This window comes from Spermophilus citellus, assembly GCF_964194105.1.
Source record: "Spermophilus citellus genome assembly, chromosome: 7".
NCBI lineage: Eukaryota > Metazoa > Chordata > Mammalia > Rodentia > Sciuridae > Spermophilus > Spermophilus citellus.
Window position 1 is genome coordinate 31,694,596 of NC_138188.1, and position 26,412 is coordinate 31,721,007.

The 26,412-nt window shown below is 50.8% G+C and overlaps 2 protein-coding genes across 2 annotated transcripts in view; both read right to left on the minus strand.

The window, feature by feature from the left end:
* Positions 1-26,412, minus strand: part of RAB6B (RAB6B, member RAS oncogene family) — a 64,995-nt gene that overhangs the window by 37,876 nt on the left and 707 nt on the right. The gene's annotated exons all lie outside the window — the stretch shown is intronic.
* Positions 10,817-23,395, minus strand: LOC308652699 (UPF0729 protein C18orf32 homolog; the record flags this gene model as incomplete). The annotated part of the gene is made up of 2 exons (XM_081300732.1): positions 10,817-11,692; positions 23,252-23,395. The coding sequence occupies 2 exons, from the start codon at positions 23,393-23,395 to the stop codon at positions 11,411-11,413; spliced, it is 426 nt and encodes a 141-aa protein (XP_081156858.1). The 3' UTR covers positions 10,817-11,410.

Sequence of the window (26,412 nt, forward strand, 5' to 3'; positions counted from 1 at the left end):
GTCCACCTCTGCCCAGCCCTGTCATGGCCTCTCATCAAGGAGCAGAACAGATCAAGGGGCTGCCCTGTGCCAAACTCCTCTTCCTCTGAGAAGCAGGACTTCTTCCTTACCCCATTCTTACCTTCAGAAATTGTCCCGGGTAGAAGGTGCTAGAAACTTAAAATAGACACCTTGCACATCCACTGACCTGTCCACTCTCTGTATTTTCATGGGGGTTAGCAGGACAGGCAGAGCAGTCACCTGAGCAGGCACCACCAGTGGCCATAGCCAAGGGGGGCCTAGGAGGCGGTGGCACTTGACATTCCACCAGGACAGGTGGGCAGGTGAGCGAGGCAGGAGCCGCCCTGTGATCCCCCGCCTCCAACAGCTGCAGAAACCTTCCTCCCTGCCCAGCTCAGTCCTCAAAGTCACCCTGTCTTCTAACAGCTCACCAACACCGACCGTGGCGGCAAAAGCGGAGCATTTGCCCAGGGCAAAGATTTGGCTCTGCTGGCAGGATTTTATTAAAAATAAGCAGGCAGATCATTACTGAGCCCCCCACCTCCACCCCCAGCTCCTCATGGCTCAGCAATGTTCTTATAATCTTCTGGTAGTTTAGTCCCACATGATTAAGCAGGGAGGGTTTTTTTTGTTGTTGTTGTTGTTTTTCCTCTTCCAACCAAAGGAGGGTGAGAAGGTTCACTACTGAGCATTTACCAGGAGCCCCAGAAAGAAGGAAAGGGACCTCCAACACTAGCTGAGCCTCCACTTAACGCCAGGCGCCAGGTGAGGAATTTGGCACTTTTCTTAGGTTCCCTCATTTAATCCTCATCCATCACGATCCAATGACCTATAATCCCCAAGGTCACAGGGCCAGGAATGCAGATCTGACACCAAAGCAGATGCCTCATCCATAGGAGGTTGTATAGCTGGTTCGTGCAAAGGTCTGAGAAGAGCACAGCAGCCTTCTACAGAGACTGGGGCAGGGGGGGCTGAGCTGCCAGCAAGGCTGCAGGTGGGGGTGGAGAACAAGGCCACCCCAGGCAGAGAACAGTGTGAGCCAACAAGAGGCAGGGACACACAAGGCTCCCAAGAGGAGGCTATGAGTCAGTTACCCTGGAGACCCCCCTGGTCTGAACTTGTGTCTTAGGGAAAATGGAGCCCAAGTGAGGAGGGGGTGGGCAGCTGGGGAAGCTCCACGTGGCTGGACGGTTGATTTAAACCAAAACCCATCTCCGGGGCCAGCTGTGGAGGGAGGTGGGGTCAGACAGGGAGAGGCAAGGCCTCTGGGGGCAGAAACAGATGGCGCAGGACAGGGTGGACCCATGGAGGAGCACGGGTTCCTGGCCAAGGAAGGCAGTGGCCACTCCAGAAGGGTCTTGAGCAGAGGCTGGTGTGGACAGGTGGGGCCGCTCATCATTTCCACAACAGGCCCACACAGTGTCCCACCGTACAAACTCTCAGTGCAACCCTGACACTCCACGGGGGGAATCTGGATGGGCCCCTTCAGATGGCAGAAACGGCACCATTTGACTCCCCAGGCTGGGTTGGAAAAGGCAGCACAGTTTCTGCCTGGAGCAGGCTCTGGCTTTCACATTCTGGAACTGGCTTTAGACCAGCATCACCTGCGAGGAAGACCAAGGTAGGCAGCATACCTGAGGGAGACCATATGGAGGTGGCAAGAAAACAGAACCCCAGCCAGTAGCCAGCCTCAGTCAGCAAACCTGCCAGTAAGCTAGCCCTCAGGGGACTCCACCCCCGACCTGCCAGCTGCCTTTGATGCCACAGGGAACAGGCACATGCTGTCCCTGCCCTGCTCCAATTGTGAGTCCGTAATATTCTCTTTGCCCTGAGCCACTGGGTTTGGGGACGATTTGATGGACATCATTAGATAATCAGAGCAACAGACCTGAGCTTTAGAAAGAAATCTACATTGCAATGGGAAAGTGGCCTACAGGGCCAGCCTGGGAACAGGAGTCTGGTGAGAGATGGGGGATTGCAAGGCAGAGGCAGTGGGGTGGGGAGAAAGTGAGCAGAGGAGGCTGCCAGGACCCTGAGGCATTCTGAGTCCGAGAAGCAGCACCCAGGATGTCTCTCTGTCACCTGCCAGCACTTGAGCTTCAGCCAACTGGACGAGGTGCAAACACCAAGCAATCACCACAGACTCAGGTCATCCGTGAAAACCTTTAAAACCATCAGACCAAAGCACAAACACCTGCACTGTTTTCAGGGGGAAAGAAGTCATCCAATCCCATGAGTGAAGGATCTAAGTTTATTTTCCATGAAAATATTTTTTTTTTTAATTCTTTTTTTTTTTAAGCCAGGCCAGTTCTTGTGACACCTGTGGGCTATCCAGAGGAACTCGGTCCCACACCCTGGCAATCTCCCCAGTGCAGGGTGGACTGAGTGCTGGCCCTTTACGATCAGCTCTAAGCGTCCACCTGGACTTCACCTTGGGGGCTCACTCACTCCATCAGCCTTTCATGGGCCCCTGACCCCATCTCTGTGGCAGGTTCCAGGTAAACAGACTTTTTTAATATTTTGGTGATGGCTTGGAAGTCGTTACAGAGGATGGTGAGGCTTCTCCACCTACTCAGCAAACACCCACTGCGGGCTTCCTCTGTGCCGGGTCCATACTGGGCACAGATGCACCACTGCTCCCAAGGTGCCCTTGGCCAGTGTGGAGTGGCTTCAGACACAAACACCTAAAACGCCCCTGTGCTGCTGGGAAGCTCACAAAAGAGAAGAGCTGCTCCCTGCTGGGGGAATCCCAGCAGCCTCCTGAAGGAGGTGGCAGCGGGGCTGGGTGTGATTGGTGGAGACAGGATCAGAGGGAAAAATGCTGGGGGGGGGGTGGGGGTGGAGTGGGCGGAGCTCCTGATGGAAGGCTGAGGTGTCCTCTGCACACACACATTTACCCACACTTCTGCGTGCCTATCATGTGAAGGCAGCTTGACCCAGTGCTTGGGGGTCTGTTTCCATGAGTTCTCCGTGGCATAGCTTGTGTCCAGGTCACAGGCTGAGGGCTGAGTAGGTAGTGAGTTCCCAAACATCTGCTCTGACACTGCCTCTCTTCACGAAGTACACTTCTCCTCCCTGTCACTTCCACAGCAGGTGTGGGTGTGGGTGGAGAGATGGCTGGTAGGGCCAGAGCGTGAGGCAGAGCACAAGAAATCAGCTGGAGACCTCATGGAGGGTTTGCCACGCCTGGCAGAGGGTGTGCACCCTCTGGGGGGGCCCTCGCCAGCCAAGCCAGAGCCTTGACCTGCAGTCTGCTCTGAGTCTCAGGTTCACTACCACCCACACCAGCTCTGTGGTGCTCCCAGACAGACGCTGGGATTCTGCCTGGTCCTCCTGAGGGTCCACAGAGCTGGGGCCTGGGGCAGTCACAGAGGCAGGCAGGAAGGACCTGGTATACCTCATCGCCATTTCTAAGCCAAGTTGCTTTGCTGCACTGCCTGCCTCTTAGATGCTGGTGTTTTTAAGGAGAGCAGGCTCCATTCAGGGGAGAGGGTCTCTGCATCCTCGGCCTACAGCTCCCAACAGAGGGCTTCTGCAGTGTCAGAAGGTGGCCCCGGGGCTGAAAAGGCAAGTTCACTTCCCCACAGCCCAGCCACCTAACCCTGGAGGGGCACAGCAGACTCAGCTCTCCCATCAGCTCAGTTTCCAGGACACAGGTGGGCAAGGCTGTGAGTGCTGGGGAGAGTCTGCACGGGGCTTGGCTCTGGCTCTGCTGCCCGCAGGACAGGCCATCCTGACCAGTGTCGTCCTCCTCTACAGCAGCCTCAGGAGAGGCCTCCACCACTCGCCTGCAACTTCCATCCACAAAGTCCCCAGTTATTGCTGAGCATGGGGTGCACGGTGCCCAATCCTGTGATGACACCGAACGGGTGGAGACACCAGCTACTCCTGCCCTTTTTTTTTTTTTTTTTATTAACTGCCTAAGTCTTGCTCCTGTTCGTTCGTTCGCTCTGTATTCACAAAGCAGAAACTCCAGCCCCCTCCTTCCTGAGAAGCAGATAAGCCTGGGGCCAGGCTCCCCCTGCACACCCCACCCTGCTGCCCTGCTGCTCAGAAAGGTGGTTTTGCCAGCTCCCACCTGAGCCCCGAGGGCCTGGCTGGCTCACTATAAATGAGGAAACAGGTGAAAAATCCCATTTCCAACCATCCCCCCAAAGACTCTGCCGGTAATTAAGAAATAGGCAAAGCTCTTCATTGGACACTTTAATTAAGTGTGTTAATTCCCTCTGCCAAAGGATGCTCAGCTGTCTGGGCCTCAACCAGGGACCCAGAGAAGATGGTACAGGGAAGCTGGAGGGAAGGAAGGAGAAGGACGGCTGGCCCTGCAGGGACGGAGTGGGCGGAGCTCCAGCCTAGGCCAGTTCTCCTGCACTAGCCTCACCCAGGCCTGACCCTCCTGCTTCCCCATTGGGTCCCCTCTTCACTGGCCCCCACTCACCCCCATCTTCTCTATCCAAGCACAGTGACCCTGCAAACCTGCCCAGGTGGGGAAAACAGCAGGCCATTCCTGGTTATCTCTTGCTGTCCCCTGCCACCTGCTGGGAAAGGGGGAGCCTGAGCCTGCAGAAGGCGGCTCTGGCCTCCTATCTGCCCCCTGCCTGTTGTAGGTCTCGATCCCACCACAGCTCCCTCGGGGTCTCAGCATTCCCATCCGAGCAAGAAGGAGCAGGACCTGGGTCCAGCAAAATCCATTCCACAGAGCAGCCCATGATTCAACCACATAGAAAGATGAGGGCAGGAAAAGGAAGGGTGACATTGGACTTAAAGGTCCCTTGGGACCAGGACACTTAAGACAACTAGGGACATCACCAAGAGCCTGCAGGGGACTCAGTATAGTCAGTCCCTCAGGTGTCCACCCAATCACCTTTACCCAGGCCCAGCGGCCTCACAGGGTACCACAGCTGGGGCTCGGCATGGTGACCCAGATAGGACTGGAAGATTCAGTCTCAGTGTCCCTTCCCACCCACCCCAACACCCTGGCTCCTCCTGCTTCTTTTCCCAGAGTCTCTACCTTCAGCAGAACGAGGCAAGTTCCAGGGAAACAAGTTGGCAGCAGACCCGGGCTGGGAGAGGCCCGGGTGATATACCAGGTGATGCTGTGATATGCAGGTAGACAGATGTGGACAGACATGTGCTCTGTGAAGGCAACCACAGTCAAGCTAATAGCATATTCACTGCCTCGCTCGGTTACCTGTTTTTGTGGTGAGAATACATATGATCTACTCTGCCAGACAGAGGAAGACAAACGCTACATGATCTCACTTGCAGAATTTAAAAGGGTGGATTTCACAGATATTGACACGTCTGGCCTTGGCCTCAGCTCCTTCTTCCCCATGACCCCATAGGATCTCAGGACACTGCAAACCATCCCTGCCCAGCCCAAAGCCTAAAGCAGACTCTCAAGGTACTGGGGAAGATCTGTTTCCGTAGCTGCCCTGGCCAAGTCTCCTGTGAGGACTAAAGACTGTGGGGCCTATCATCTAGAGGGTGCATCCTACTCCCTAACCCTAAGAGTCCACCCCAACTTCAATGTCAGGCTAGGCCCAGCAAGGGGTCTGAGGCCCTAATGCTTTCCCAGTTCCGAGTCAGGGAATGATCTGGAGATACTGGCTCTGACTTTTCATACCTGAAACCAGGACACCTAATTTGGGCCAAGGAAAGGGCAGGCACAGAAGTCAGTTAATGGGAAAGATTGTGATGTCTTAGGGACAGAAGGTACAGGGGACACCAGACTGTTGAGGGCTAAGGAAGAGAGGTCATGAAATGAAAATACAGGACAAGTATGCCTGAAGGCGGGCCTCCAGCATCAGGCCACAGTGCTCATCTGCTACTCATTGTGACAAAAAGGTTCTGCCCCAGAATCGGGTTGGCCAGTTGGAGCTTTGGGACATTCCTAAAGATATATTCAGAGCAGGAGCCTGGGGCTGAGGAAGGCACCTGGAATAAGAGCAGTTCCATGACTGACCGGTAAACTGCTTAATCATCGGGCTGGCCAGGGGCCAGCAGGGGAAGAGGCCAGAGCTACTCTTTAAATGATCAAAGAATGAGGGGGATGTGCCCACCCACGAACATCCTGGCTCTAACTAGGCTCAGAGGCCGGGCCTCCAATGAGGTTGGGTTCCAAGGTCTTTAAGGTGCTTTGTAGACTGAGGACAGGTGCTCACCAAGCCTGAAGCACTGCTCTGCAGGATCAAAGTACCAAGAAAGGGTTCCTTCCAGCTCTGTAGGTGGGATCCTCTGATCCTTGCGCCTCACTAACCCTTGTCACTTTTGCCCCTCGCCCAGCCTGGAGCCCACAGATAGTGCCCCAGCTATCTGCTACAGCAGGCAGGTGGAGGGGGACAAGAGCCCTGGCATGCACGGAGCAGCTGTGCTCTTCAGCCTGTGACTGCCGTGCACAGAGAATACCTGTCCTTATTTAACTGCCTGAACAAATTTGCCCTGTACCTCAAAAAAAGGATTGCTGGTGACTTACGAAACTAAAACTGGGATACATGATTGTTTAAAATAGTATCATAATATCAGAGCCACCCACCAATAACAATGTTGAGCAGGCTCCAGTTCCTCTGAATGACCCCATGACCCCGGGGAGGTGTAAGACCACCCTCCCCAGTGCAAGAGCTTTGCTTCCTTGCAGCATGTGGTAGGCACATGACAGGTTTCTTGAAGCTGGTGCTCTCATTAAGATTCCACCTGAGCCAGGCACGGTGGTGTATGCCTGGAATCCCAGCAGCTAAGGAGGCTGAGGCAGGAGGATCAAGAGTTCAAAGCCAGCCTCAGAAATTTAGCAAAGCACTTAGCAACTCAGCAAGACTTTGTCTCTAAAATAAAATACAAAATAGGGCCTGGGATGTGGCTCAGTGGTCAAGTGCCTCTGGGTTCAATCCCTGGTAACCCCCCTCCCCAAAATGATTCTACCTGATAGGATTGACGTGAATCTAGTGGCACAGAAACCCCTGCCTCTGTATTCTGCACTCAGAGATAGCCATGCTGTGGGTTTGGCTCTGACACCTGCCAGGAATCAGTGTAGGAACTGAGCCTCTCCAAGACCAGCCCTGTAGGACTCAGGCTGCTGCTGCTCCAAGCCTGGTTCTCTGACTTCTCAGGGCCTCACTCTGTGGATCATTCCTCTAATCATTCACTGCTTGCTCAAATCAGCTGAACTGAGGGAGATTAAATCTCTCTTGTAGCTACAAATTCTATATAACAAAGGTTAGGTAAACCAAGAGGAGAATGTGGAGCCAAGTTTGTTTACAGAAGTGCACCTTGCAATATCCTTCCCAGACTGAGAAACCGCCTGAGTTCCCAGGCAGTCCAAGTGGAAAAGAACAGTGTGCCCAACTCTAAGATTCACAGTACAATATCCCCCCTTATCTACACAGAATAATCCATGGCTCTCAGTGGATGCCTGAACCACGGGTAGCTCTGAACTTTATGCATACTATGCTTTTTTTCTATACATACATACCAAAGATAATGTTTCATTTCCAAGTTAGACACACTAAGAGATTAAGAACCAATAATATCATAGTGTAATTTTAATATTACACTTAATAAAAGTTATATGACTATGCCCCTGCTCAAAACATCTTCATGTATTTTAGTCACTCTTCTTTGTTGTTGACCATGGGTAACTAAAATAGAAGCAGCAAGACCTCAGACAAGGGGGACTACTGTCTTCCTGAGATAAAACCACACCAGTTGCTAATACTGAGCTTATAAGAACTTCAACAAAGAATATGGGGTGCAGAAATTGTGTGGCCACTCAAAGAGCAAATATATGTGCTCATATAATTAAGTGGATGAAGTTCACTGATGAAAATCAAGGCTGGTGAGAGGACCATGTAACAACTGCTTGCTCAAGACAGTCTTCAGAGTCATGGGCTCAGACCAGTCTTCCTACAAACTTATGAATGAATGAGAAACAAGGACTGAGACATTAGCTTCTGATTAAGATGGAGTAACAGGCCAGGTGCAGTGGTGCACACCTATAATCTCAGTGGCTTGGGAGGCTGAGGCAGTAGGATCAAGAATTCAAAGCCAGCTTCAGCAACTTAGCAAGGCTCTAAGCATCTTAGCAAGACCCTGTCTCTAAATAAAACATAAAACAGGCTTGGGATGTTGCCGAGTAGTTAAATGTCCTTGGGTTCAATCCCCGGTTCAAAAAAACAAAACAAAACAAAAATGGAGTAATAGGGAACAGATTTTTATCCTCCTACCTAAAAGACAGACAAAATATAAAAAACAATGATTTTCAAGACAACAGACATTAGATAATCATGGCCCCAGAAAGAAAAGAGGCAAAAGAGGTGAGCCCCCAAGATGACTGCCTTGAGAAAGTTTCAAGCCACTTTGATGCTCTCTAGGACAGTGACAGATGTTTATCAAGCCAAGTGGAACCTGGTGGACCTCCTAGGATGAAGAGATGGAGCTGAGTCTGAAGGAAACAAAGCAACTAGATTTACAAGTCAGGGTGCCAGAGAGGAGGGAGACCCCCCAGAGAGAGCTGCGGTGTGTGAGGTCTGCTTCAAGTCTTCAGCTGAGTACTGGACAGCCAGTGTGTAGTGGAAACTAGCTGGAACTGGGGACTGGCCACCCAGACGGATCACAGCAAACTGCCTGGGCCCCCATGAGGCTAGAGACAGCCTGTCCCCACCAGCCAGATGGAATGCCTTGTCGCTCATGGGACATTTGGGGAGTCCTCAGAAGGGCTGTGCTCCGAGTAGCCACACACTGAGCGTGACTCTGGTCTCAGTTAAGAAATATTCAGAATATTCATAGGAATGCAATACTATTCAGTATTCCACATGGTATAATTTGCCATGTCTGGAAGCCAATAAAAAATTATCAACCATGCAAAGAAGCAAGGAAATAGAGCTATCAAGAGGATAAAACAACAATCAGCCGAAACCAAACCCAAACCGACACAGATGTTAGAATTAATAAAGACTGAAGGAACAGTTATTATAAGTGCATTCCATATGTTCAAAGATTTTAAATAGAGATGTGGAATATATTTTTAAAGATACAAATCAAACTATCAGAGGTGAAAATTACAATGTCAGAGATGATTAGACATTGCAGAGGAAAAGATCAATGAACTTGGATACAGTAATAAAAACGATCTAAAATGAAACACAGTGAAAAGAAGAGTAAAAAATGACTGGGGGACCCCAGTGAGCTGCAGAGTAAGGTCAAGTGGTCTACCATATATGTAACCAGAAAGCATGCAGAGGAGGACAGCAGCATAAAAACACTCAAATTTGAGGAAAACTATAAACTCACAGATCAAGAAAGTTTAATGAGCCTCAAGAACAGGAAACAAAAGCAACTACACTGAGGCACAGCATAATCAAATTGCACAAAATTGGCGAACAAGAGAAAAATCATAAATAATAAATAAAAATAATAAATAAAAGGACTGGGGACATAGCTCAGTGGCAAAGTATCTCTGGGTTCAATCCCAAGCACCAAAAAAAAAAAAAAAAAAAAAAAAAAAAGAAAGAAAGAAAAGAAAATCATAAAAGTAGGCAGAAATTACAAAAAGATTACGTACAGCGAAACAAAGAAAGAAGACAGCAGATTTCTCCCAGAAACAATGCAAGTAAGAAGACGATGGAGAGTCTGGGGTGCAACTCAATCCACGTGCAAAGCCCTGGCTTCAACCCCGATGCCAGAACAAAGCAAAACAAGGAAGCAATTGTTTTGTAAAGTATTGAAAGCAAAAAAGGAAAGAAGGAAGGAAACAGCCTAGAATTCTGTATCCAGGAACAACACCTTTAAAAAAAAACAGAGACAAAATGCTTTTTCAAACACAAACGCTAACAGAATTCACTACCAGCAGACTAGTGACAATAATGTTAGAGGAAGTCCCTCAGGAAGAAGTGAAATGGTGCTAGATGGAGACGTGAATCTAAACAAAGGAATGAGGAACACAGGAAACAGTCATGACATGGATAAATACAGATGATTTTTCTCTTCTTATTTAAGTCTCTTAAAAGATAATTGACTGTTGAAACAAAAAATAACAATATATTGAATCACAGACCCAAGAAAACACAGAAGAAAAATCTTTGTTACACTGTCAGAAATTGCAAATAAGAAAGAAGTAGCATCTTTGAAGTACTAAAAGAAAAATATCATCGACACAGAGCTCTACTCCCAGCCAAAGTCTTTTCAAAAGTGAAGGTGAAATAAACATAAAACAGATTCTGAGATGATTCGTTGCTAGTAGATCCCAAATATAAGATAGGAAGCTCTTTGAGCACAAAGAGTAGGATTCTGCACACTCACATTTAACATACATGGTGCATACAACTTTAAAATCTGACAGGCCTGGATTTTAATCCTGGCTCTGCTACTCATTTGCTGTGTGACCATGTGTTAGTTGCTATCCTCTCTGAGGCTCAACTTCCTTCATACATACAGTGGGGAAAGAAATGCCCAACTCACGAGAGTGTTACAAATTCTACCACAGCAGTAAAAAGTTAAAAATTGGGAAATCAAAGTGAAATACAAATGGGAAGTCTTTGTGCTATTCTTGAAACTTTTCTATAAGCCTAAAAGTATCTCAAAAAGTTAAAGGAATCTTTTGACTGTGGTAAAAAAAAAAAAATTAATTAATTAAAGGGAGGGCTTGGGATGTAGCTCAGTGCTAGAATGTTTGCCTAGCATGCACAAAACTCTGGGTTTGATTCTCAGCACCACACACACACACACACACACACACACACACACACAGGGCAGAGAGTTGGAGGGGAAAAGCTTAAAAAGTTAAATTATTGTATTTTTTTTCACAAATTAAACTGAATGGAAGGAATGCAACAGCATTATAATTTTATAATATATTAGACATTTATGTAAAAGATGTTTCATTTTTCAAAGTTTCTCCTATATCCTTCTTTTCCATCTTTCTCAGAGCAATAAACAGTAGTTACTTACTCTCATAGATAAACTGCTCCATTGTGTTGGACAGTAATCTTATCTTTAAGTTTCACATCATTATCATCTGTACTATTTCACAGTAAAACTTAATCCATTCAAATTAAAATGACCTGAAGAATTAGAGCAAAGAGCAGTCAAATTCACATGGATGAATGAATGCTAGAGGCCCAAGGACTTTAAGTACTGAGTATTTACTGGCACAAACCTATTTATTCATATTATTAAAACAGCAATAATAGAAATTAAAGCTACTATAATGAAAATGGAACTCAGGAATGAGGTCATTAAATATAACTAAGTACATTTTAAATATAAATACTATGTATTTCCCAGTAAGTATCAGATAAATAAACTCTCTATCCAAAATTCTAGTTTCAGAGAAAAAAGTCACAGACAATTACAAAGAAGGTGCTTTGTGTCATCAGGTCCATTTTAAAAACATTTGCGATCCTTTGGAAAAGTTGCATTAGTCTTTCTTTTTATCATAGATTCCTGTTGGTCCTTTTGTTGGTAATCCATTTCTGTCGGCACCCTTGCAGTCTACTTTGTTTTTGTTTTTATCATTGGATTCTTGTACAGCTTTTTTAGGCCATATGCGACTAACAAAGGGGGAAATCATAGGGTATATGTATGGCTCCAGGAATTTTTTGTAGATCCAGAGAAGAACAGGAATGACAATACAAGGAATGCACACCACTGTCCCAGGCTCAAGCTCGGAAACGTGAGGCCAGGCGGAGTGTAGCGGGAGCTCCAAATTATTGTATTTTTATATGATGATTATTTTAATTATATACACACATTCATGTCTCTCAGACACCCAGTATACTCGGGAAATTGCTTGTTCTGACTAAACAAACATGACATTTTTCTAAGTCGAATATAACTGTACTTGGTACCAACTTAGACATCATGGAGGACCATGACTTAGCTGTGTGCCCATCTAATGACAGGCCAGGAAATGGAGAAAGTCTGGATTCATGAGCTCAGGAGGCAGGGCCCATGTGTGTCCACCATGTGTACACAAGCACAGAGATGCTTGTACTTACACACACACACACACACACACACACACACACACACCTGCATGCACGTACACACATATGCTCAATCCGCAGGCACCAGAGGCCTTGGGAAGGACGGGAACTCTTTGGTTCCCTTGGTGTCCTTGCTGTGAGGACTGACAGCCAAGGGCAGCACCTTCAGAAGTTCTTGAAAACCAGCTAGGATTTGACCCCACAGCCGCAGTGTTCTTCCTGCCCACAGTCTGCATCCTCTCTGCCTCGCTGAGTTACCCTGAACACTCCTGGCAGCTTCTATAGGGCACAGAGTCTCCCCTCTGGGACCCAAGAGAAGATCAGCACCTGCCAGTCACCCTTCGCCTGCAGCTCAGAGAACAAGAGTCCCTAGCCACCGCACACACGGCAACTTTCTGACATAGCTCTCAGCAAGGCTAGATCAGAGTGGGCTCAGCTCAGCTCCAGGGGGCACCATAGTCCAATCATGTCCATGCATTTGAGGGGCTGCACGTGCCAGGAAGAACTAATTCAGAGCGAGTGCAGGTATGTGGTGGAGGAGGAGACTGCCCAGGAGCAGCTGATCTTGTGACAAGGCTGGTGTGGTTGCAATATGGCAGCTGATTTAACTGATGGGAGGTCACGGCCCAGCCAGCATGAAGTCTGGAGAGGTAATGTACCTGCTCATCCTTCTCTTCCCAAGGGTCATTGCTGGTGGTGTGGATGTTAAAAGCCTCAGTAACAAAGGCGGCAAGCCAGCAAGACTGGTGCACAGAGTGTTGAGAGGCATGATGTACTTTCCAGGTTGTCAGCCAGGGTCCAGAACAGAGGGCAAGGTCAGTGGGCCCAGAGCCCCAACCCCAGAAACACAGCTTTGGAGTGACCATGAGACCAAGCTTGCTCAGGAGGATGGGAAGAGGCCTCCATACCACAGGCTGAGATAGACAGGGCATGTCCCCAGATGTCTAACACCTTCTCAGAGGTTCCCCCTGGAGGGACAGCCCTGGTGTTGACTGGTAAACCCAGATGGAGCCCTCCGTGAGTCCTCACGGACCTTCATGCAGCCTGCTCACTGCTGCTTACCTTGCTGCCTGCAGAGGAGACGGGCACTGGCCCAGCCTCTGCTCCCCCAGGGCCCGCTGTAGAGGCAGCACAACTCAGTCAGTAAAACGAACTGCCAACCCCGCCCCCTCCGCCCTCTGGAAAGACTTCATGTCCCCTGCTCAGGATCTACTTAATAGGGGGGCTGGAGTTGTGGTTCAGTGGTAGAGCACTTGCCTCACGTGTGTGAGGTCCTGGGTTCAATCCTCAGCACCACATATAAATAAATAAATAAAAGATGCATTTACAACTAAAAAATATTAAAAAAAAAAAAAAGAAATTCAGAAATGAGTACCACTGTCTCTAGGAAGGAAAATGCACCTCTGGATCACAAGGACCTGGGCCTGGGAGTGGATGCAAGCCACCAGGAAAGCAGGGGGGCTATTGTATCCCCAGCTCTTGTTGCCCAGAGACAACTGCTGGACAGGCACCGGGGTGCACCCAGAGGGCCAGGCTGAGGGAGGGAACAAAGGGAATTGGGTCAATGTTCAGATCGGCCCCTGGGACTTGGATACCTGGGCATCAGGACAGGGAAGTGGTAACCAGGCTGACCTTCCCCGTATTGCAAGTTCTAAATTCCTAAGGAGCCCTTCTCAAAAGCAGCAGCATATGCCACCGAGGATTCTGGAATGACTCTGCCAGAGGAGATGTGAAGCCAGAGAAGAGGGGTTATTTGCCCAGGGTGACAGAGCATCAGGTCACAGTGACACTCTCTCTCCTGGTGCATAACTGAGACAACCTCACGGGTTGCTCTTTTTGTTCCTGTCCCTGCCACAGTTTGAGCCTACAAGGTTGACCAATGTGTCTCCAGGACAGGAACATCCTCCTCACTAGAGCCCTAGGGGAAACACACAATATGGGAGGTGCCAAGGAGCAGCAGAGAAGCTTCTGGGAGGCTTCTAGAACAGATCACAGCAGGCTTCTAGATCAGAGTGACCTCAGAACACCCAGTCATGTTAAGAAGGGCTTACAGGATGTCTGGTGCAGCCCTGCATGTGACAGAGGAGAAAGCCAAGTCCTAGGAAGCCGGGGGGGGGGGGTTACTGAGGATCACACCAAGGAGCAAGACCTGTAATTAGGGACAGAACAAGAATAGTAGCCAACCAAGAATCAGGGCCAGACCCCACCCTGCCACCCCCATGGGTGCATTTTAGTCTGGTTCTGGGTGGCTGCTGGTTCTGGTGGCTTCTGGGAACTCCACCTCTTTCTCTGTTAAAGACATCTCCTCCCTCTAAAATCCTCACCTTAATTGTACTAGCTGTCTGTTGCTGTGTAACAAATACCACCAACACAGTGGCTTCAGACATCACGTATTTATGATCTCACAGTTTCTGTGGGTCAGGAGTCTGGGCATGGCTTGTAGGGTCCTCAAGGTCTCCTAACACTGCAATCAAGGTGTTGGGCTATATTTCTTTCTTGAACTCAGGGTCCTCTTCCACAGAATTTGGTTCCTGATGGTTGTAGGACTGAGGTTCCCTTTGATTCTGGCTGTTGACTGGGGGCTGCTCTTATTTGCTGGAGGTGAACTGCAGTTCCACTTGCCACAAGACCCCCCACCTCACATGCACATGACCTGGCAGCTTACTTCTCAGGACAAGCAAGAGGAGTCTCTAAAGAAGCATCATCACGGGAGTGACTAGCCTGTCACCTTTGCGCCTTTGTCATATAACCTCTGTCATGTCACTCCTTTGCCAAAGGAGTGACATTGCTCCAACTCTGCCATACTGTGTTAGCTAGAAGCAAGTCACAAGTTCCATGGCACTCAGGAGGGACCTCTGCAAGGGTGTGACTCATTCGGGTCACCTCAGGCTGTGCCTGCCACACCATTGCTCATGTTGACAGGCTCCTAAGAGATGTGCCTCTGCCCGACACCAGCCTCTGCCTTCCTCCTGCTGCAGTGAACTGGGCTGATCCCCTGGAGGAAAAACTCACAGGGCTCTCTGCCTTGAGACCGAAGCTCCACCAGCCAGCCTGGACCTAGGCCCCGGGTGGGCAGGAGCTGAGGTCTGCCCAGCTCCCCCACTTCATGGCCAGCCCTTTCCCAGCTGAAGGGGATGGATGAGTAGAGGCCTCATCTGCTGCTCCAGCCCAGAGCGGCCCCCTGCTCCTTGCTGAAGGAGGAGAAGAGCTGATTTTCACTGGCCCAGCATCTGGGCTTCTGCCCTCTGCAAGACGTAGGTGGGAGGGACCCAGGGCTGTGGGCTGGCCAGCAGCCTCTTCAGGCCTTTCATCCTCATTCTAATCTGGGCAGCAGCCTACAGAGTTTTGGTGGGATGAGGAGGAGGGAGGAGAAGAGTTAGTGGATCAGAACTGGGGGTGAATTTCTAGATCCTGGTGCTATAAGGAGGGGCTGGTACTAGAATAAAAAGAATGTGGGTGTGGTTTCTCCTTAAAAAAGAAACCCTCCTCGGAGGTGCTCTCTAACTCAGGGAAGAGCAGAACTAGACTAAGATCTCCTGGTCCCAAGACCCAGCTCTTACTTGCAGCAGCCCAGAGTCAGGGAGCTGCAGGGTCATATCTAGGAGGAGCCCTGACCTTCAGAAGGGAGAGAGAAAGCTCAGTCTGCTTCTCACAGCCACAGCTAGCAACATGCAGGAAGAGGCGGGGGGGGGGGGGGGGGGGGCTAATGAACATCCCCTCACCCCAAGCAGGCAAGGCTCCTCCTCACTTGCTTGTCCTGCCCTGTGGGCTGGAGCCTCATCCTTCACCAGCAGTACCTTGGGAAGCCCCAGCCTTTCATTGGGTTTGGTCAGTACCCTGGAGTGGACAGCACCTCTGTCTTCAGCTGCCAATCACTGGGCTCCCTAGGCCTGTGAAAGGCCAGCACACACCTCCCTCCCTGACTCAGCATCTCCATGGTCTCTCTTCCCCTAGGCCGCTTGTTTCTTTTCCAGCCCTCTGCCTCTGCTGGACAAGGGACATAAACACAAAGGGTGTTCTAAATGCCTGGTGCACTCTGGTCTGTGTGGCATTTATTCCCCGCTCATCACGGGGGTCAGAACAGAACGTTTTCTCTTTCTCTCTTGGAATGAGCACAGCCACTCCCCAGAGGGAGAGGTTTTTCTTGTTCCTAGAGACCTGTCTCTGGTACACCATGGCCATAGTCACAGCATTCCAATCCTGAACCAAGGATGAGTCTCTTGGTCCTTCCCCTGCCTGTTCCAGGGGTGGAGGAAATGGTGGACCACAGGAGACTGGAACAGGTCAAAGCGGTCACTACCAGGCCGTTCTTCCTCTGGGCCAGCATGTCCAGGTGGGTGAGACACCTCTGCTGAGCACTAAGCATAGAGGACAGCTCTCCCCACCCACCCCGACCTCAGAGACAATTAACCTGGCACTGCTCAGAGAGGAGGTAGGGACTGAAAGATGGTCATCACTGACCAGGCCCTGGGAGGATTATCTCTGCACAGGCCTAGGAATACCAAGCTGGTGCTCTGTAGCCACCAGGAGGTGCTGCCTGGCAGAAGATGGGGACAGCAGGGAAGAAAGGTCACCAGGCCTTAAGAACAGCCCGCGAGCTGACCCATTTGGGGGCATCTACAGCACTTGACTTGAACAGGCTGCCCTCTGGGTCAGGGTGTGTCCAGCATGGCAGTCCCCTGCCTCCACTCTGGCTCCTGGCTCTCAGCCTTGACTTTTCAGGCAGTCAGCTCAAGACTGGGTTTCTGTTTCCACTGCACAGAAGGGGACTCTCCCCTACACACTGCTGCTTTCTCTCAGGTCCTCCCAGGCCTGTTGGGGAGACAGAAGCCAACAGAGAGCCTCCAGGGATCCACTATGAAAAATGCCAAGTGTCCACAGGAACGGATGAAACGACAGGAAGCTGCTCAAGAGGCTCAAGGGGGCTCATACCTCCAGTGACCAGAAGATGGGGGAGGGCGTCTCAATGATAGGGAGGGATCACACACCCAGTGACCAGCTTCTCATCAAATGCCACATCCCTCCTGAGTAGACGGCAAAGAGGAAGAGTCTAGAAGGGCTGCCAGCTGTCCTGAACCTACCCCTAGTAGATCAGAGCAGTCAGGGGACCCAGGCCACTGTGGAGACAGGATGGACAGGGGAGCTCAAGGTGTCCAACTCTAGTGCACCAGAGTCCAGTGTGGAGAAGGACAGAAGCCCCTCCCCGGAAATCCTGCACTGTCCCTGGGGCCTTACTTCACAGAGAAAGAATCAAGCAATGACAGTCCCCAGCAGAACAGGGCAGAGCTGGAAGGAACTTGAACCCTTGCCCCGCCATGAGCTCCTGCTAAATTCCATCCCATGCACGTTTGCAGGCCTGACCTAGTTCAGCCACCTGGATCTCCGCTCAGCCATGTCCTGCCTTCACCTTCTACTAATAAGCATGACCCTCCTCATTCAAAGCCCTTGGGGGTCCCCATTGCCTGCAGGGATGACCCAGACTCCCACAGTGGGAAGCCAGGCCCTCCAGGGGTGGGCTCACTGCCACCTGTGTGCTCCAGGTCCAGACACCCTGAACCGCACCTGATTCCCTGGGAGCCCCAAGCCCCTCACTGCAGTGGCATGGCCAGGGCTTTTGTCCTCCGGCCTCCCTGGTTTGCTGGTGAATTCCTGCTCACCATGCAAAACCTCCGCAGGAAGCCTTTACCGACTCCCAGCAGGAGACCCTGCTCACAGCTTTGCCTGTGTGCATAATACTCCTATGAATACCGGCGCAGGTTTCTTGCCTGCCTACCTTGGACCAGGCACTGTTCTGAACTCTTTCCCTGCTTGAAGGACTAGAATCACACCACCATGAAGCCTCAGCCCTGAAGGTCAAGCAGAAGACAAGCTGCTCTTCCCACCAGCAGCTGTGATGGCCCCTGAGGAGTAGGGTGGGGCAAGTCTGTCCTGCTTCCTGCCTCTGAGCAGGTGTCCCCAGGGGGAAAACTATGGACCAGGGATTCAGAGACTTGGCCCTCTTTCCTCCTGCTCAGCAGTAGCCACTTCTGGGTCCTGCTGTATGTGAGAGCCTCCTCCTCCCAGGGCCTGGCTTTCTGTAGCTATAAATGGGATGCGCAGCTCTAGCTGTGGGGTCAGAGGCGTGGAGCGCAGCTCACCTACAGAAGTGGTCAGTGCACCTATAACCCTCCTTTCCTGAACAGCCATGGGGTTGGGGGGACTTGTCACCACGTCATTGAGAAAACCACCTAGCCCTTGAGCTTTTACCAATGGGCCAAGTACTCATGCACTTGATCCTTAAACCCCAATGTTATGCCCAATGAAGAAAATGGGCATGGGTGATGCTATTGCACCCCAAGTCCATCCAGACAGAGAGGGGTGAGCCGGGGTAGAAGCCCAGGACTCAGGAGGCCTGATGCAGTGATAGGGTTGCAATGCGAGCTGGGGTCTCTGAGCTCTGCCTGGATGGGCGGGGACGCTGCAAACCCATTTTGGTTCCTGTCCTCACTGCTTACCACTCTCACCTACCTGGTTATGGAAGTTAGTGTCTTGGACAAGGAGTACTTAGGAACTGTGTCCGGCCCCACTGTCCTTATCTGAGATCCTCTGTCTGGAAGAAATGCCTTCTAGCAGCAGGAAGTGCAGGATGAGGCTGCCCCTGTTACCCAGCAACTCAGGCCAGGCACATATCAGGAGAGAGGAGCTAGAGGGCCGTGGACACACTGGGGAGGGCTGGACCCCAGGAACAGGTAGGCTGGAGAGGATGTATGTGGGGAAACAGTGGGCAGAGCCCCTGACCCCATGCCCACCTCTCTGAAGCCCCTCTGGCCAGACTGGAAGCGTTACTAGCTTGGCATTAAGCTCAGAGTGGGAACCGAATTCTAGAACCAGAGTTGGAGCTCCATTGGCCTCAGGGGTCACTCTGTCCAGCAGTCTGGGCAGGGGACATATTCAGAGAGCCACAGATGGGCTGGGGCTCATCCAACACATAGCAGCCAGTAGTAGACCTAGGACAGAATCAAGGTCTCCAGGATCCTGATTCCTCCAGGGAGGCCTAGAGGGAGACTGTGGCCAGGAAGGGTTACCCCACAGTAGGTGGGAGCCAGTTACCTCGTTTGACTAGTTCTTCCTTCCTTGGTAACTAATTCTCTGCCAGAGCCTGGGCAGCATCTCTCCGCAGGGGTGGGCTGCCGGCTGACTCTATTGACTCCCTTCAAACCACCCCAATAAGCAGGGGTGGTTTGTCACTCCAGTAACAACAGAAGGCCTGCCCCACAATGCTCGCCCCACCAGACTCCCTCAGGGGGACCCTGTCTCCTTCTTAATGGCTCCACGGCCCTCCAGTGACCCCAACACCCCTCGGCAGCTTAACCAGTGCTGGGCCCTGCTGCTTCTTCAGCTGGTCAGGGACAGGCACTAAGCCAGTCATGGCAGACCTCATGTCCATAAGGCTTGGTGTCCAATGGAGCTCCAACTCTGGTTCTAGAATTTGGTTCCAGCTCTGAGCTTAATGCCAAGCTAGTAACGCTTCCAGTCTGGTCAGGAGACCCAGCAGTTCACTGTGTTCCTCACAGAGACCCGAGTCTGAATTTTAACTCTGCCACACACATACAGTGTGTGTCCTTGGGCAGGGCCAGCTCTCTACAAGACTCTGTCTCCTGATCCACAAAATGGGGTGATTCCACGTCCATCACAGGGGCTGGGAAAGGTTTAAAGTACCCCTGAAGAGCCTTGGGCACAGTGGTGTTCAACAAATGCCACCTGAGATGAACTTCAGAAGGACACAGCTGCCGTTCTTTTTATGCATTTCCTGGAAGCTTTAAAGGCTCTATTCTGCCCTCAAGGGTAAGTTATCATCTGCACCCTGCAGGAACCAGACCTGTTCCTTGGGTATGTCACCCCATGCGGACAAGTGGCACCAAGCCAAGATATGTGGCCCAGTTCCCCGGGCTCCCGCTGGTTTTGTTACCAAGAGATCAGGATAAATATGTTTTTTCTACTAAAAATAAATCACTTTACATAAAAGTATCCAGAGTAGTGAAAATTGACTTTTTTTAAAAAGATCCCACTTCATTTGGGGCAAAAGGTATAGAAATAATTAAAGGAAATTGAAATTTCAAGCCTCAAGATATAAATAAAGATCTGGCTCAGGAGCTCTTAGGAGTAGGTCTTCATCTTTCCCTTCCCTTGTTCCAGGAAACAGAGACGAGCCAACGTTCCCAGTCCCCCTTGGGACTTTCAGTCCCCAGGCGCTGCCTGAAGCCCCATTTCCCGGCAGCTGGTCTTTCTGGTTCTAACAAAAGAGCTGCCCATCTCAGGACTGCCTGGTACCTCTCCCCCAGTGACCTCCACCCAGAGCTCCCCCACTTTCTCTTCTCCATGTTGAGAAGTGGAAAAGGACCACACACAGGCAGACAGTGGAGAAATGCCCACACAGGTACTCCCTCAGTTCCCCTCTGCTTACAGATTTTGCCATTTTATCTAACCTTCTTTCACCATCCAACAATTTCTCTTAATTATTTACACTAAGGAAGTCTCGCACAGTCAGCAACAGGAGAAGACATGGGGTGGGGGGTACACAGGGGGACCCTGCAGCCTGGATGGGACCACTCTGGAGCCTGCTGAACTAGTATGAAGTGTCTGGGCACTGATCTATGAGGATGAATATTCAGGGACTGATTTTAGAGATGTAATGAAGATGAAATAATTTTGTTACATTTTAATATGATTCATTATAATTTGGGGACTGTAAGCGATAATGATGATCATATTATGCAAGAGATGGTAATTACTATTACTGCACATCCAGAACCTTTCCTAACAGTTTTTTTTTCTTTCTTTTTTTTTTCTTTTTTCCTCAGCTGGTAAGTTCTCTTATGTCTATCATTGAAATCTTGTATCTATCATTTTTCTCTTCTGCTAAATTCGGGTTTGTTTTCATGGCTATAGTTGGGATGTGGCTTGTCATTCAAAGGTTTGAGGTTGGAGGTTTGGTCCTCAGTGTAGGGGTGGAACCTTTAAAAGGTGGGACCTAGGGCTGGGGTGGTGGCTCAGTGGTAGAGCACTTGCCTGGAGTGTGTGAGGCACTGGGTTCAATTCTCAGAACCACATATAAATCAATAAATAAAATAAAGGTTCATTGACAACTAAAGAAAAATTATAAATAAATAAATAAATAAATAAATAAATAAATAAATACAAGGTGGGACCTACTAGGAGGTCCTTAGATCAACTGGGGAGTGTACCCTCAAAAGGGATCATGGAAGCCCAGTCTCTCCAGCCTGGTTTTGTGATGGGACTTCTTGCTTCCACAATGTCTCCTGCCATCACTACCTGCCATGAGGTCCTCACCAGAGCTAAACCAATGTTAGCATCATGCCTCTGACTCTCCAGAACTACAAGCTAAATAAATTTCCTTTTCTTTATAAGACTAACCTGACTCAAGTATTCCATTATAGTAACAGAAAATGGATTAATACACTCCTCTTGGTGTCTGTGTAGCTCTCCCATACACCTCCTTAAGCAAATAAAAAGTGATGGTTCTGGGTCGACATCCAACATCCAAGGTGCTCTGCTCTCATGCTAGCCAGTGAGAAAGGGAGAGAAACTGGCAGGAGAGAAAGCAAGACAGAACAGGTAAGGCACAGAGCAGCTTGGTGATTGACTCTGGATCTCCAAGGAACCTCTGGCAGGATCAGGTCTGATATCTCTGGTGGCCCAGCAGCTGTCCTGTATTTCTTCAAAGCTATGGGGAGGGGGACGAGATTTCCAGAGAACTTGAGGTTCCTGAGATGGACTGTGATTTGGGCATCACCAATGTTCATTGATCTAGTCCTCTGAAAAAGATTCTCAAGTGTCCCTGGCGACAATCTGGTTTGAGACAGGCAGGTGCCAGGATAAAAGAATCCTAATTCAAAGCCACCTTGAGTCTCTTCACTTTAATCTACTGATGGGACATCAGTAAATCTCACACGTAGAGAAAAATGCCATCATTTTTGAATCAAGATATTCAGTGAGCAGGGCTGGGGTTGAGGCTCAGTGGTAGAGGACTTGCCTGGCATGTGAGAAGCCCTGGGTTTGATCCTCAGCACCACATAAACAATAAATAAATAAAATGAAGGTATTGTGTCCAACTATAACTGAAAAGTAAATATTTTTTTAAAAAAAAGATATTCAGTGAGCATAAACCACCCGCACATGGGGGGACAAGGAGGGATAAAAGGTCAGCTAAGACATGGTCCTCCAAAAGTGCTTATGGTCATCCTTAGGTACTTTAAATTCAATTAGGGATTTTGTAACCTTTGAAAAGGTTAATAAACATTTTAAAATCCTTAGTTAACAGACTACAAAAGAAAGGTCATGGGACAGCACATGATTGTTTTTTTAAATGCTAAAAGAAAAAAAAAAAAGATGGAGGCATCCTGGAGGCCATAGTTCATAGCCAAGCAGGTCTGTGCGCAGGTGCGCAGGAGAGAGCTTCAGCAGGAGGCAGCAGGCACAGCACCAGGCCAGCAAAGGGCTCTGTGTGCTGGTGCTGCCCAGAGAGCAGGGCTCAGGCTATGGGCTTCCCAGGCTGTGGGGCCACTGAATGATCCTTCAACTTAACTGGAGAGAAATGGGACAGAAGTGGGGCATAGTCCCTACTCATTGCCAGCAAGTCAGGCACCTGAGAGTCCCCCCTGTCTCTGTGCCTGCACCCCCACACTTCCTACTGAGGAGGATGGAAGACAAAGTTCTCTGGAGGGTGGTCTTCTTGCAAGAACTTCTCCCCACACCCAGCTCAATGAGAAAGGAGATGCATCCTGCCGTCTACAGAGGCTTACAGAGGCCCTCTGACACCTGCCCCAAAGGTGGGTCAGACACCCCAGCCATCGCCTCCTACAGCACCTGTTCTTCCCCTGCGTGGCTCTCCTGAGCCTTGCAATAATTACATCTAGACATCTGTAAGTTCCATGAGGGCAAAGACACATTCAAAGATCTGGTTAAATGAATAAACAGATGATGAAGGGAGGGAGGGAAGGAGAGAGAAGGGAGAGGGCAGCTGCTTGTGGGGGCCACTGGTGTCTAACTCCAGGGGCCACCATGCACATCCCATTGGAGGTGGATGCACACCTGCTAGGGGGGTGCAGGGAGGTGGCGGCCAGAAGGAGAAGCTGCTCTCTGGTCTCCATCTGGGAAAGCAGACAGCTTGAGTTGTGTGCAGCCAGTCCTCCTTCGGCTGGAGGAGTTTCAGGGAAGGGGAGACAAGAAGAGGACAGAGTACAGCAGATGAGTCCCTGACACTCCCTTCCCACCATGCACACCATGCAGATGTGCTGCGTGAAGCCTGGCTCCCCACAGGACGCCATCAGACTCAGGAGGAACATCTGCCTCCTCCGGGCCCACTCTCCTTCCTCAGTCAACTGCTCCTGCCAGTCTTCTCTGGATGCCCTCGTCATAACTGGTGTGCGTCATCCCCTTATGTTCCCCATCTCTGCCAGCAGCATGAAGGCATGTCCTGAAGATCCAGACAGCCATCTACGCACCAGCAGGACTGCGTAGACTCCCTGCGGCAAGGAAATCCCTTACCCTTGGTCCACAGCACCCTGCTCACAATCTCACCTCAGGCAGGGCTGCCAACCTATATCCCTTGGGCCAGGGGACAGCAGTTACTCTACCACTAGGAGGCAGGCTTTCTCAGAGACTGAGGTGTTCTCTGAAGAGCTGGTTCCTCGAGGGCTTCCCATTCAAATCAGTTCCCTAGAATCTCTGAAGGCCTGATGTCTACCTGAGATTGTCTGGCTCAGAGTGTCTTCCTCCTCATGCTGCTCTAGCCTGGCTCTCCTCTTTGGAATCCAGCAGCACTTATCCACTGGTCTGGAGAAATGCAACCACAAAATCAGACACAAGAAACAGTAGAAGGTCACATCTCTCCATTCCCTTCCTCTGGGTCCTGAGTAATGGACTCAGCTCTTATAGGCAGGTCACTGCTGCTTTAGAAGGCTCCGCAGAGCTCAGCTGGCCCAAGTCCCTCCTGTACGGAAGGTGAGGGACCCCAAGGAACGGAAGGGAGGGCCAGAGTTTGGCTGAGCACCAGACCTCGAAGGCTCCTTCCACCATACAGTCTGCAGAGGATGCTGGCACATGAGACCAGCAGATGCTAAACTGCAGAGGCAAGACAGAAGAGTGACAGCGGTGGCAATTCCCCATCCCTCCAGGTGGAGGGCTATATATGTCCCCTACCTAACTCACAGACCCCCAAAGTTCTGCAGAACCTAAGGTAAGCAACCCGCTAATGATACAACAAAGTAGAAGGAAGCTAGCTATTCAGGGCCTTAGGGCTCCCTGCCAGAAGGGACCAACATGGCCAGCAGCCAATCTCCCCAGTGGCAGTGCCTTGCCTCCCTAATGACCATGTTCCAAGGGCCCACAAACCCTGCCCCCAACCAACGAGCCCAGCAGTCCCACCAGGTCACCCAATCCAGACATTCCTGAATCCTCACCCCCTCTTAGGGAAGCTCCCAGATTTTTGGCTTCCCTAATTCAAGGTCATATTATTTCCTAATGACATGCTAGTGAACAATGGTAGATTGGAAATGGGAGATGTGGGTTTCTGCCCCCAGAAATGTTAACAACTCAGTGGGACTTTGGAAAAGCCCTCCCTATTCCCTGGGGCTCCCTTCCCATCTCAACATGCAGGGGAGGTGGTAGCCTCTTTCTCAGGTTTTGGCTCTCTGTTCTGTGATTTTTAGGAACAAAGGGGCTTTGCAGGGCTCAGAAGGGGCCTCAGCAGAGTTTCTGAGGGAGCCCAGATTTCTCACCAGAGATGTTTTCCCTCATCAAACTCCTAGTTCTTTTGAAGTGTGTTCATTCAGACATGGAGTAAACAAATGTTTGTTCAGACCTTACCATAGTCCAGGCACCAGGGAAACATGAAGGTATAAGAACTTCAAGCAACTACTTTTCAGAGACAGAGGCTCAGTCTCCAAGAGGCCTCAAATTTGGCTTATGGTAGCAAACTAAGAATTCAACTCCCAGGCTGCGGAGCCTGCAGATTCTCTCCTAGGGCCAAAGACCACCCCATCACTTCCAGACATGGAAAAGTCACCTCTGTGACACTGGGGTCTATTAAGAACAGGAAATCAGAGTCCCCAATATAGGGAGGCTGAGTTGATCTTGATATGAAATGTCCCAAACCTATTTATCCGTGTTGGGGCCAGCTGACCACCTCTCAACCTCTTTTTCAGGAAATGAGCATCAGCAGACAGAAAGCAGCCACGTGATCTCCATTGCCCACATGCACACGTCACAGCAACACTGTTCCCTGAGCCTACCAGGGCCTCCCACAGCCTCCCTTCTCGTGGACCTTTGTAGACAGGCACTCAGCCAGCTGAACAGGACTGATCTGTAGAGCTAGAGCTGGGGGTCCTGCCCACCCAGGGACATCCTTTTCTAAGTGCCCAGCTTGTCTTCCTGAAGGCAGGAGGCCCCTGGAGAGATGCGCTGGGAGCCACTCCTTCCTACAGGTGTCAGAGGGGTCCCTGCTCATCAATCTGGGCTCCCCACCCTGGGCCAAACAACCTGGGTTTCAAATATGCTTTCTTCGGGGAGGCTCCGTGCCAGTAGAGAAGCCCTCAATCTCCCCCTTCCCCGGCTCTGGCCAGCTGCCACGGTGACCTCCCCTCCCCCCAAGAAGGGCGGTGAGCAGGGAGGTGGGGGTGGGAAGAATCCTCCGCCTCGGCTGATGCTGTCTGGAGGGGGGCTGGGAAGCCAGGCAGGGCGTGTCACCTGGGCCTTTCTCTGCCCATCGCCCCGGCTTCACAGTCTCTAATGCAAGGTGCCCCTGTAACCATCCCTCAAATCGCCTGGCACTGGAGGAGCCTTCGCTGTCAATCGTCCACACCCCTGGACCCCTAGGAAGCTGACATGTGCCAACGAAGGACAGCGGGTCTGGAACCTTCTGCCCAGTCTGACCTAAGCTTGGGGAGGTCGGTGCGCTGCTCGCCCATGGCCTGCACCCGCTCTTTGAAGAAGACAGGTGTCGGTCTTTCCTCCCCGCCACCCTACCCACCACCACCACCCAGCGACTGTTCCAGGGTCTGGACGTTCGTTCCCTTTCACATGGTTCCAGGCAGGGGCCACAGAGAACCCCTTCGGCGCAGCCGTGTTGAGGGTGCGGCCAGCCCCCAGCCCCACCTTGTTCTCCCCAAAGGGGCACTCGTCCCCTGCCCCCACCCTCTCCGGCACCCGGCCACCTGCGCGGTCGCCCGCAGCCGGTGCCGCAGTGCGAGCGAGCCAGCGAACCCGGCGCCTTCACGCCTTGGCCAGCGAGGTGGAGCAAGCCGCCGCCCTCCGGCCTCTCCGCCTCGCAGCACCTGCACCTGCACCTGCACCCCGGACCCCCACCCGGATCCCACATCGTCCCCACCCCTGGCCCCAGCACCTCCTCAGCCCTTACTCTCGTCCCCTCCCTAGC